This window comes from Haliotis rubra, unplaced genomic scaffold (assembly GCF_003918875.1).
Source record: "Haliotis rubra isolate DU_JTF1 unplaced genomic scaffold, ASM391887v1 Scf1786, whole genome shotgun sequence".
Taxonomy (NCBI): domain Eukaryota; kingdom Metazoa; phylum Mollusca; class Gastropoda; order Lepetellida; family Haliotidae; genus Haliotis; species Haliotis rubra.
The window spans coordinates 64343-76575 of NW_025765765.1; the positions used below are offsets into that span (position 1 = coordinate 64343).

The window sequence follows — 12233 nt, forward strand, 5'->3', positions numbered from 1 at the left end:
GGTTAGACCTATGTCAGCAGATTGATATTGATTGTGACAGGTTTGTGGATGCATCCTCCTACTTTGAAGCTGTTGCCGATGCTCTAGAGAAGGCCAAGGAGGAGATCTTCATAGCTGACTGGTGGTGAGTTACTGATGCTTGAGTCAGGAATCAGCAGTGAACCTACACAAATACTCAACAAATACAAAAGTTTACTTGAATGGAGTATCAACTATATTGCGTGTTACATAAATTTTTCAAGCTGACTTGGTGTGTTTCACTATTGGTTCTGTACGTTGTCTTGCTGTCTGTCCTGTGGTTGAGTCTGTTCTGTACGTTGAGTCTCTACATCTGTTCTGTAGGTTGAGTCTTGCTGTCTGTTCTGTAGGTTGTGTCTTGCTGTCTGTTCTGTACATTGAGTCTTGCTGTCTGTTCTGTATGTTGAGTCTTGCTGTCTGTTCTGTACGTTGTCTGTCCTGCTGTTCCAGACCCAGCTGTCTTGCTGTCTGTTCTGTAGGTTGTGTCTTGCTGTCTGTTCTGTACGTTGTCTTGCTGTCTGTTCTGTACATTGTCTTGCTGTCTGTTCTGTAGGTTGAGTCTTGCTGTCTGTTCTGTAGGTTGTGTCTTGCTGTCTGTTCTGTACGTTGAGTCTATACATCTGTTCTGTAGGTTGAGTCCAGAGATCTACATGAAGCGACCGATGTCAGAAGGTGACAAATGGAGGCTGGATGTCATCCTGCAGAGGAAAGCAGTGAGTGAGAGGGGCAGTGTGTCTGCAAATCTCCTATGTTAAACATGTAATATCTCCTCAGTATATTTCCATGTGTATGGTTCCTCTGTTTCTAAACACATGTACCGATGCAGCGACATCATGGTGGGTACCAGGTGAGTGAAACTAAGCATGGTTGTTGTTGTTGTGCAGGAGATGGGGGTGAAGGTGTACATTCTGCTGTACAAGGAAGTGGAGCTGGCCCTGCAGATCAACAGCAGATACAGCAAACACATCCTCATGAACAGGAACACAGAGAACATCAGGGTATGTCCACACACCTGTCCACACTCCAACTGTCCACACAACTGTCCACCCTCCAACTGTAAACCCTCCACCTATAAACCCACTATCTGTAAACCCAGCCCAATCAGTCAACTCCAGTGACTTGAAATGGCCATCATGATCGACATATTACAGTTTGATTCTAAAGGATTCTAATTTCATAATTGTATTAAAACATTATCACAATAGGACTTTAGATGATGGTTAGAATATCCCTTTAGTGGTGCAGAATATTGCTTACAATTTATAACTAAAACCTGACATTCTTTAATGATCAGATCTGTCAGTCATTGCATAATTATCCGAGTAAGTATATATATATATATATATATATATATATATATATATATATATATATATAAGACAGGTCTCTGGCTACTAACCATATAAAGGTCCTATGGTGTAAATGACAAAGACTTGTGACACAGTTACACCACAGCATGGCATGTTGGTAGGTTCTACGCCATCCTGATCATGGCGCCAACGGTGTATTGTTGTGGGCACATCACGAGAAGTTGGTGGTCATTGACCAATCAGTGGCCTTCCTGGGAGGAATAGATCTCTGCTATGGTCGTTGGGATGATGAGAAACACAGGTATGTGAAGACACGTGACATGCTGGCTTCTTAGAAAACTGTTTAGAAGTCCTGAAACATCTTGAATTTTTATAGATTTCCAGGTTTAAACTTATTACGAATTACTGATATGTCTTATGCTCTATTACCTGTTTATGGAATGTAGATCGTACAATGTTTACTCAGTTGTTGAACATGGTATGCTAAAACAAAATGGTGTGCAGGTAACACAAGGAACACATAGACTTCGTAGACGTCCTTGAATGTTTATTGTGAGTGTTGGACTTTAGAGGAATCATTTCACAGACTCACATGTCTGTTTCAGACTGAAGGACCTTGGCTCAGTAGATCTGATGCAGACTTCCTCTGATGTGAATGCCTCCTGCGTCAGCATCCGTCCGGAGGAGTCGGCTGTCACAGATACCACAGAGGTGAGCCGCTCATGAGAAGTGTGGCAAATGAGCTGAAAGAAAATATTATCTTTGTTGTTGATATTGTTTTGCTGACGTTATTGCTATTATTCATTTGGAACAAATAATGAAAAATGACACTGTATAAGTATAAACAAATAGTTACTTTTCATATTATATGTTGATGCTACACATCATGTCAGTGAATTTGATTCATTTAAAATATTATAAGTCAACTTTTATGGTTTCATTAAATTGTTAAAGTTACACAATAAGTGAAAGCCCTATTTTTCCTGAGGGTGGAGATGAGGAAATATGGAGAACCTGACGTCATGGCATATCCATTTAACGTATCATTGATGCAGGGCTAAGATTGTTAATGTTTTAGTGAAACTCACCAAGGGACGCAACTCTGTGCAGCGAAATTAAAAAAGTCTTATGCCATGGATACAGGAGATGTTATAGTGCCTGAAACTGTTCAGCATGTTAATGCAAGACAAAGAAATAGCGCCAGCAGTGACACTTCCAACAGATCTCATAATTCCGAGACAGAACTGATTAGTGGCGAACAGAGAAGTGCTCAAGATAAAGCAATCGGGAAAACTGGCACTGATGTCCCGGATATGCTCAGTACAGCAGTCAGGTTAAAAGCCGTCCACAAGTTGATGGGAGCAGAACAGAATAACAACAAGGGAAGTTCACATGACAGGGACGAACCACCTGGAAGCCCTACCAGCAACCCTAGTGCTCGGAGAAGATGGAAGATGGTGTTTCATGTGCAGAAGTTTGAATCAGTTGTCCGAAAAAATCAAGTCCCTGAAAGAATACCCAGAGAGCTGTTGATGGGCGATACAAAGAAAAAGCGAAAACATTTTGTGAGTTTTTTATTGATCTTATTTCATTGTGTATTAAGAGAAATTTAAATATATGCTCAACTGTTTTTGGAAAAAGAACTGTTTTAATAATCTGTATAGGATAATTCCAATATTGTATTGGTGTTAATTTATACTTATGTCTGTTCTTTTTCAGCTTATGAGCAAATTTCGTGAAAGAGCAGGAAGGTAGGTGGATTTATGTAGTACAAGAAGAATTGCAAACTTTGCTCAAAGTGAATTCTTCTTTCAGCTAATTAAGTCTTGTTCGTAGTGTTACATATCTACTACACATTCTGAATGACCTGACAGAGCTGTTTCCACCTTCACTGATACACTTCTGTAACTGAGATAAGAATCAAAGCGGCATGAACCTTCTGGATGCTGAGTGACATTCCACTGTAACAGCCTGACCTTGTTCACTCCAGCTTTGACCTTCGCATGGAGCTGCCGCCTGACATCCAGAGGACGAAGAGTGAGCAGGACATAGCAGAGAAAGGACTCCAAGGGTCGTCCAGGCTGTGGATCGGGAAGGACTACGTCAACTTCATCCATAAGGACTTTGTGGAACTCCACTCCCCATATGCAGGTGAGGAGATTAACAGGTTTGCAGTGTTGTAAGGGTCCTTCTGATGATGAATACAGGCATGAGGCAAATAATGTATGAGCATCTATACTGGAACACATCACCCTTGCTGATGACTACTTCCTGATCTGTCTTACAGGCCGCCACCATATAGCTGGAATATTGCTGAGTGCGGCGTAAAACTAAACTCACTCACTCACTCACTCACTCCTGACCTGTCTTACAGACCGCCGCCATATAGCTCGAATACTGCTGAGTGTGGCGTAAAACTAAACTCACTCACTCACTCCTGACCTGTCTTAGTTCTGGGACATCATCAGTTTATATTTATAGCACTTGTGAACTTTCATTTTCTTGATAGGACCTCAACAGGACCTCATTCATCTGCCACACAATTTCTTCTGTTTTCTAGATTTCATTGACCGCAACGTCACCCCTCGCATGCCGTGGCACGACATCGGCGCTGTTGTGTACGGGAAGGGCGCCCGGGATATAGCTAGGCATTTTATTGCCAGGTGGAATTTTACAAAGGTATTTAGAACAGTGATGCAGAATATGTCATCTGTTTTGTTTTGCAATGTAATAGAAGTGCTTCCTCAATATGATACTTGGACTTCAATTATGCTATGCCCAAGGTGTGTCAGGTGTGACTGTTCATATGGTTGCAACATGTGAAGTCTATTCTTGATGTCATGATCTGTAATATTACTTCAGTAAATCACTCAATCACTCTTTAATCAAGATGTCATATATGAGGTAATGACATTGGGTTTGATGGTTTGTTCAAGGTTATTGCACTACCACAGTGATGTTTGGGTGATTTGTGGCTGCATGCACCTGCCCTGACTGAAGTTGTTTTTATAGCTCTCGGCCATTTGGGACAACAGGTTGTGTTGAGGCATGGCCATTGTGAGGGATGAAACCTTGTAACTAGTTATATACAGCCCATGATAACTGTTTGATTCTGCTGTTTCAGCTGGCTAAATGTAAGAAGAATAACAATTTCCCTCTGCTTCTGCCAAAAAACAATGTCAAGTGTCACATCCCTCAGTCAATCAAGAACATCACCTTTAATGTCAAAACACAGGTGAGTAGGACAAGAACATCACCTTTTAATGTCAAAACACAGGTGAGTCACTAGAACATCACCTTTAATGTCAAAACACAGGTGAGTCACTATAACATCACCTTTAATGTTAAACACAGGTGAGTCACTCAGAACATCACCTTTAATGTCAAAACACAGGTGAGTCACTTCAGAACATCACCTTTAATGTTAAAACACAGGTGTGAGTCACTAGAACATCACCTTTAGTGTTAAAACACAGGTGAGTCACAGGAAGATTACCTTTAATGTTAAAACACAGGTGAGTCACTGGAGATCACCTTTTAATGTCAAAACACAGGTGAGTCACAGGAAGATTACCTTTAATGTTAAAAAAACACAGGTGAGTCACTGGAGATCACCTTTAATGTTAAAACACAGGTGAGTCACAGGAAGATTACCTTTTAATGTTAAAACACAGGTGAGTCACTGGAGATCACCTTTAATGTCAAACACAGGTGAGTCACAGGAAGATTACCTTTAATGTTAAAACACAGGTGAGTCACTGGAGATCACCTTTAATGTCAAAACACAGGTGAGTCACAGGAAGATTACCTTTAGTGGTTAAAAACACAGGTGAGTCACTGGAGATCACCTTTAATGTCAAAACACAGGTGAGTCACAGGAAGATTACCTTTAATGTCAAAACACAGGTGAGTCACAGGTAGATTACATATAATGTCAAAACACAGGTGAGTCACTAGAACATCACCTTTAATGTCAAAACACAGGTGAGTGACTAGAACATCACCTTTAATGTCAAAACACAGGTGAGTCACTAGAACATCACCTTTAATGTCAAAACACAGGTGAGTCACTATAACATCACCTTTAATGTTAAAACACAGGTGAGTCACTAGAACATCACCTTTAATGTCAAAACACAGGTGAGTCACTAGAACATCACCTTTAATGTTAAAACACAGGTGAGTCACTAGAACATCACCTTTAGTGTTAAAACACAGGTGAGTCACAGGAAGATTACCTTTAATGTTAAAACACAGGTGAGTCACTGGAGATCACCTTTAATGTCAAAACACAGGTGAGTCACAGGAAGATTACCTTTAATGTTAAAACACAGGCGAGTCACTGGAGATCACCTTTAATGTTAAAACACAGGTGAGTCACAGGAAGATTACCTTTAATGTTAAAACACAGGTGAGTCACTGGAGATCACCTTTAATGCCAAAACACAGGTGAGTCACAGGAAGATTACCTTTAGTGGTTAAAACACAGGTGAGTCACTGGAGATCACCTTTAATGTCAAAACACAGGTGAGTCACAGGAAGATTACCTTTAATGTCAAAACACAGGTGAGTCACAGGTAGATTACATATAATGTCAAAACACAGGTGAGTCACTAGAACATCACCTTTAATGTCAAAACACAGGTGAGTGACTAGAACATCACCTTTAATGTCAAAACATAGGTGAGTCACAGGAAGATTACCTTTAATGTAAAAACACAGGTGAGTCAAAGTTAGATCATCATTAATGTCAAAACCCATGTGCAGCACTGATAGTTGACTGCCTCAGTGCTTGATGTCCTTTACTGGTTCTAATGCTGGTTCATCCCAAGATTTCACAACATTAAACAACAGGTATCAACACAAAGGGTTTAACTCTGTCCTGTATGTGGCTATAGAAACATAGCTTCCTTTGTTGTCATTGTAAATATACTTGGAGACCTATTTAGGGTGATATGAATTATAGTAAATGTGTTTGCTGATGTTATTTTTGAGTGACCAGGGTTTTTTTCCCAACTCCATTCAATGACATTTACCTCCAAATGGCTAAATGTTCAGGCAGACAGGTGCCAAGTCCTGAAAAGTGCTGCCATAAGGATATTTATCATCCAAAACTGACTCCCACAGCAGATGTGAGATCAAGCGATATCTACATTATAGATATTGCAACAATTGAACTGTCATAATGCTATTGCATCATCAGTTAATGACCTCACACTGCTTTGACATCAATATGAACACAACTGACAATGCTATGTCATCACAAAGTTGATGACATCACAATGGTATGATGTCATAAATCTATGTCCTCACTGAGATCACTGCTGAAGAAGCCTATTGTCAGTTTTGTGTTCAGATAAATTCGTTTTTTTACTGATAACTGATGAAGAATGATTTTGATGATAATAAAATTCACATCTTCGTGTCTTCTGATACCAAATATATCAATATTTGATGATTAAAGTAAAAATATCCTCTGCAAACTTTGGATATTTGTAACTTTAATCAAACTCGTGTTGATATATTTCATATCAGAAGACACTTGGGTGAGATTCTCTATATAACCTGATGTTACTCAACCATGACTTGAGCATCTATATTCATACTTGTGGACCTAACCTACAGCTCCACTATATCATACTTGTTGTGACTGTCTGCAGATACTACGGAGCACATCAGGCTGGTCAGCAGGGATTGAAGCGATAGAGAACTCCATCCAAGAAGCCTACATCCACTGTATAGAGAACTCCAAACACTACATATACATCGAGGTATGTCCTTGTGTACTGCACGGTCTGTCTGTCAGCAGTGGTGAGGGGTGGGGATGGGGTGTGCATCATACTCCGTCAAAACTCAAGATCTGTCTCATTTTGCCAAAGCACTATTATATCAGATTATTTCATCTTGTAATGACAAATTTGTGTACAGGAGTATACAAGGTAACATTCATGAAAAATCCTTGCTCCTCGTGTGTCTCGGAGCCGTGTGTACTAGATCCTCTATGGCCAATGCCATACACTGTAACAAGTGTTGTGCGCTACTGATTAGTGCCTCGTTCCGACAGTGTAGGTACGAATTGCAGACGAGAATCAACCCCAAAAAGTACAAGAATTTGTCATCTACTGTGAAAATGTAATCGCAAATATAACATTTGTTACTTTGAACCTCTTTCTGAAAGACATAATCTCACACTTTCATTAGGCGGCAGTGGTGCAGCATGTCTAGAGTAGTGGCTGATGCTGACTTTTGTGTTTACTAATAGACAAGATTTATATTCTACACAGTGAAGCATATGTTTGATATTTTGCTTGAAAAAAACATTTCATAGCTTTAACTAAATGATGAACCTGTACTTGCAGAACCAGTTCTTCATAACACAAATAGACAACTCATCCTCAGTGTCCAATGATGTGGGAAACGCGCTGTACAAGCGGATACTCCGTGCCTATCGGTAATAGAGAGTCTAGTTTTGTTTGTTTATTGTTTTGGCTGCACTTAATGATATGCCAGTTATATGATGGAGGTCTGTAAATAATCGAGTCTGGACCAGACAATCCAGTGATTAACATCATGAGTATCGATCTACACAATTCAGAGACGATGACAAACAACTTCTTATGTTAATGTTGTTACATTGTTATGATTTGTTAGTTTTTCTAGTGAGTGAGTGAGGTTTTACGCCACACTCAGCAATATTCCAGCTATATGGCGGCAGTCTGTAAATAATCAAATCTGGATCAGACAATCCAGTGATCAACAGCATGAGCATCCATCTGCGCAGTTGGGAACTGATGACATGTGTCAACCAAGTCAGCGAGCCTGACCACCCGATCCCGTTAGTCGCCTCTTACGACAAGCATGGGTTACTGAAGATCAATATTCTAACCCGGACCTTCATGGGTTGTTAGTTTTGTAGATGTGACGTAGCACTAGTGTTGTGGTGTGTGCTACGTGTGTTTTTGTTGTCAGGGCGGGGGAGATGTTCCGCGTGTATGTGATGATGCCGTTACTGCCAGCCTTCGAGGGAGAGTTTGGAACACCAGGGGGCACTGCCCTGCAAGCTGTCACTCACTGGAACTACTCATCTATATGCAGGGGAGGCAACTCTCTCATAGAGAAACTCAGCAAAGAAGGTAGGAAGGTTGTCTGGCTGTATTAGCAGCTGATACAATCAGAATTTGTTTTCTTACGTAGTGTGTATGCAACAAGTAACATAGTTTCTCATCACAGTTTGATACCAAGTGAGATGAAATGGGTCAATGTCAGGTGCAAGTTTCTTGCTCTTTGTTACATCATGTGTGCATCCAGATTTACTTCATGGCTGGAACATACAGTGGACCTTTTCATTCTTTTTTTAACAATGAACCTGCCACAGATTTAGAGTAATTGAACAAAGTCTACCTGATTGAATTTATGCAACTTCTGAAAATCATTACATTTGTGTTTTATTTGTAATTCTAAAATTTCAAGATATTTCTGAAACCTCTACCCATCCAACAAATTTGCCTGTGATATAGAATGTTAAACTAAGATGTTCCTGTTTCAGTGCCTGACCCTATGCAGTATATCATCTTCAATGGGCTGCGAACCCATGACGAGCTCAACGGTAAACGAGTAAGTCGACACATCCTACTGAGTGTTAGATCTGGTCCAGGACCTCAGGGACTAGTAGAGGGCTTGTCACTGCTTAGATTAACATTTAAATCAGGACAGAAAGTTTCTTTGGTGATACACCTTCCTGGTTTGCCATACAAGGGTGCCATTGCCATTGTTGTATGTTAATGCCAAGCCTGGTTCGTGGTATTCCTGATGCCTCATCCAGTGGATGCCCTGAAATGTTTGTCTGGCACACGATGCCTTTGATTCAATATATAGAGGTTTGGGACCTCAATAATTCATATCCCTACACTCTCTAGTTCCAAGCATTCCCAGACCTATGTCTTGTTAGTAGTGCCACAGTTGCTATGGGAAGCCATGGAGTTATTCAGATTATGTGCTCATGTTGTTGATCACTGGACTGTCGGGTCCCTACTTGACCGGCGCCATATAGCTGGAATATTGGTGAATGCGGTGTAAAAATAAACTCACTCAGCTGATGTAGGGTTGTGAAGCTTCTGGAATGTGGTATTAACATGGATAAGTTTACAGTACTTGTCATATGCATTTAGAATAGGGATTATATATAATGGTATGTCACAAGTTCTAATCAGCAGGATGTGCAGGAATGCTCCTAATCTGGTCGGCACACGGTGAGGTGTGTTTCCTGCTTGTGTACAGTGCTTCCCTTCTTACAGATCACTGAGCTTGTGTATGTGTACAGCGTTTCCCTTCTTACAGATCACTGAGCTCGTGTATGTACACAGTAAGCTGATGATCGTTGATGACGACACTGTCATCATCGGCTCAGCCAACATCAACGACAGGAGCATGCTGGGAAAGAGGGACAGCGAGATGGCAGTGATGGTGGAGGACCTCCCAAAGAACAAGTTCGAGATCTCGTTTGGGGATCGGAAGCACATGGCGGGCAAGTTTGCCTCCTCCCTCAGAAGGACCCTGTTCAAGTAAGTCACATCTGGTTGATATCATAGGTGGAGTTTCTTGAAGTCATTGTTTTGTACTACTAAGCTTTATTAGTAATAATCAGACATATCATTCCATTTAAATACTGCTTGAAATCTAACGAGAATATTTTTTTTTTCGTTTCATCTTGAAAAACAAAACTATAGCTGTCATAAGTGGGGTAGTATTTTACTGCTTGGATGTGTCACTGCCCAAATTTTGGGATTATATGCCGCCATCATAGGACTTATGGAGCTTGTGGAAAATATTGATGTTGTAGCTTTTCCATGTTTTCGAAATGTGTCCGGAGCTTTGAACAATGTGGGACATGTTTCCTGGTCATGATAGCCACAGCCATTAGCTCTAGCATCTCTATACTGCTAGTGTTGTAGAGGCAGCATGGGAGGCTCAGTTGGCTGTGGGGAGTTGTGTCCCCTGGGTGTGCCAGTAATCTATCATAGTGGGTTCGAATCCAGTTCACACTGATTGTTCCTAGGTTTAGTCAGCACTATTTCCATACTCACTGGTTTCACAAGAGTAGTAAGGGTCTAGGACCAACATGTTTTAGAAATCTTTTTGTGGTTATTGCTCAATCATCTTTGTACAAACACATTGACATAATATCCACAGGAGATGCAATGCCGTGGCCTTTTTGACATTGAACTGTTTGACTTGTTTCCATGCAGGAAGACTTGATTCTGGCCCGACAAAGATAGCAGGTTTCATTATGTTATTTGTGTATTACTTGCCTGCAGTGCATCTGCCCATACTTGTAGTAGCCTAGTTGAGATGACATATGAACCACTCCCCTGCCTCAGGAGCAGTCCCTCTGAAGATGAGTGTCCCGGTGTGTCCTGTACCATGTCATGAGCTGTGTATTCCATGCCAAGTAGGGAAATATATGCTATTTTGTATTCTGTTCTTGTGTATCCAACAACAAGGTTGAACCAGGAAGTAACTAGCTGCACTTTGTATCCTGCAGTGAGCACCTGGGGCTGGGAGATGCTGGCTATGAGGTGGATGACATTGTCTCGGACTCCTTCTACAAGGGTGAATGGATCCACAGGGCCAGCATCAACACCACCATGTATGACAAGGTAGGTTCTCTTGATGGATGTAGGACAAGGTGGGTTCACTTGATGGATGTAGGACAAGGTGGGTTCACTTGATGGATGTAGGACAAGGTGGGTTCACTTTGTGGATGTAGGACAAGTAGGGCTGCGCAATATAACCGGTTTACCAGTATTTACCGGTTCAGATATGAAAACGATACATATTGCGATATGCTGATCGGAAACCGGTATTTTGACATGCATTTGGAAAACTTCGGAAAACTCGGAAATCTTCAGATGTTTCCGTTTTTTTAATTCTTCCTTTCCTTTTTTATTTGTGGCAACTATTGTTTATATTTTTATTAAAGCTTAATGAAGCATAGTCATTTTTTGTGTTTTTGCTTTATAAATCAAGCATTAATTCGATTATAAGTAGGGTTTTTTGTTAAAAAAGAACTTCTTGCAATATATTGCAATACATATCGCAATATATGCTTTCGCATGGCAATATATCGCAATATGAAAATTCTCTGCAATACCCACCCCTAATGACAAGGTAGGTTCACTTTGTGGAAGCAGGACAAAGGCTGTTCATTGTTGAATGTCGAATGTTAAGATGTCTTTTCTTCGTTTACAAGTAAATGGGTTTCAACAATTCTCATAGATAGATACAATCCATGGTGTGAGTGTTTGAACGTGGACTCCTCCTATTTCAGGTGTTCAACTGCATTCCATGCGACAGTGTCCACAGCTTGACAGACCTCAAGAAATTCCAGGCTGAGAAACCTCTTGTAGAAACCAACCAATCAGAAGCTGAGGAAATGCTAAAGAAGGTCAAAGGTTATGTTGTCCTCATGCCACTGAACTTTCTGAAGTATGAAAACCTGGCACCGAAAGTGGGAACAAAGGAGGCCATTTTGCCTTCTTATCTGTGGACATGATGCAGGAAACAGCAGGATAGATGATGGAGCAAGTGTCATCGGTCATTGGCACTTGCTAGGACAACTTTGTGACATGCAGAAGACGGAGGGCGTGGTGGATGGCCAGTGGTGACAGTGTCAGCTTGGTAACAGGTTGCTGTGCACCATGGCTGCTTGTGATCTCACAGCTTGTCTACAGTATACATATATGAGGAAGTCAAGAGATTGCTGTTCATCTTGGGGAGACCCAAGAGTCATGGGTTTGTTCCCACAGATGGGTAGACATCGTGGATCTTGGTAACATTGGCTGCTTCTGACTGCCTTCATAACACAACAGAACTTAGTCATCTGGTATTTGCTGGCAAACACCATAT

General features: G+C 41.0%; 1 protein-coding gene across 1 annotated transcript in view; it reads left to right on the plus strand.

Moving 5' to 3' along the window:
• Nucleotides 1-12016, plus strand: part of LOC124273245 (phospholipase D1-like) — a 39490-nt gene extending 27474 nt beyond the window's left edge. The window contains exons 10-27 of the mRNA XM_046708460.1: nucleotides 41-124; nucleotides 650-731; nucleotides 903-1016; nucleotides 1490-1629; nucleotides 1934-2039; nucleotides 2283-2293; nucleotides 2407-2893; nucleotides 3048-3079; nucleotides 3319-3479; nucleotides 3889-4007; nucleotides 4453-4563; nucleotides 6989-7099; nucleotides 7688-7779; nucleotides 8298-8461; nucleotides 8875-8942; nucleotides 9666-9889; nucleotides 10870-10984; nucleotides 11656-12016. Of these exons, the coding sequence (XP_046564416.1) occupies nucleotides 41-124; nucleotides 650-731; nucleotides 903-1016; nucleotides 1490-1629; nucleotides 1934-2039; nucleotides 2283-2293; nucleotides 2407-2893; nucleotides 3048-3079; nucleotides 3319-3479; nucleotides 3889-4007; nucleotides 4453-4563; nucleotides 6989-7099; nucleotides 7688-7779; nucleotides 8298-8461; nucleotides 8875-8942; nucleotides 9666-9889; nucleotides 10870-10984; nucleotides 11656-11880 (2446 nt within the window). The 3' untranslated portion in view covers nucleotides 11881-12016. The remainder of the gene's footprint in view (nucleotides 1-40; nucleotides 125-649; nucleotides 732-902; nucleotides 1017-1489; nucleotides 1630-1933; nucleotides 2040-2282; nucleotides 2294-2406; nucleotides 2894-3047; nucleotides 3080-3318; nucleotides 3480-3888; nucleotides 4008-4452; nucleotides 4564-6988; nucleotides 7100-7687; nucleotides 7780-8297; nucleotides 8462-8874; nucleotides 8943-9665; nucleotides 9890-10869; nucleotides 10985-11655) is intronic.
• Nucleotides 12017-12233: the final 217 nt, after the last annotated feature.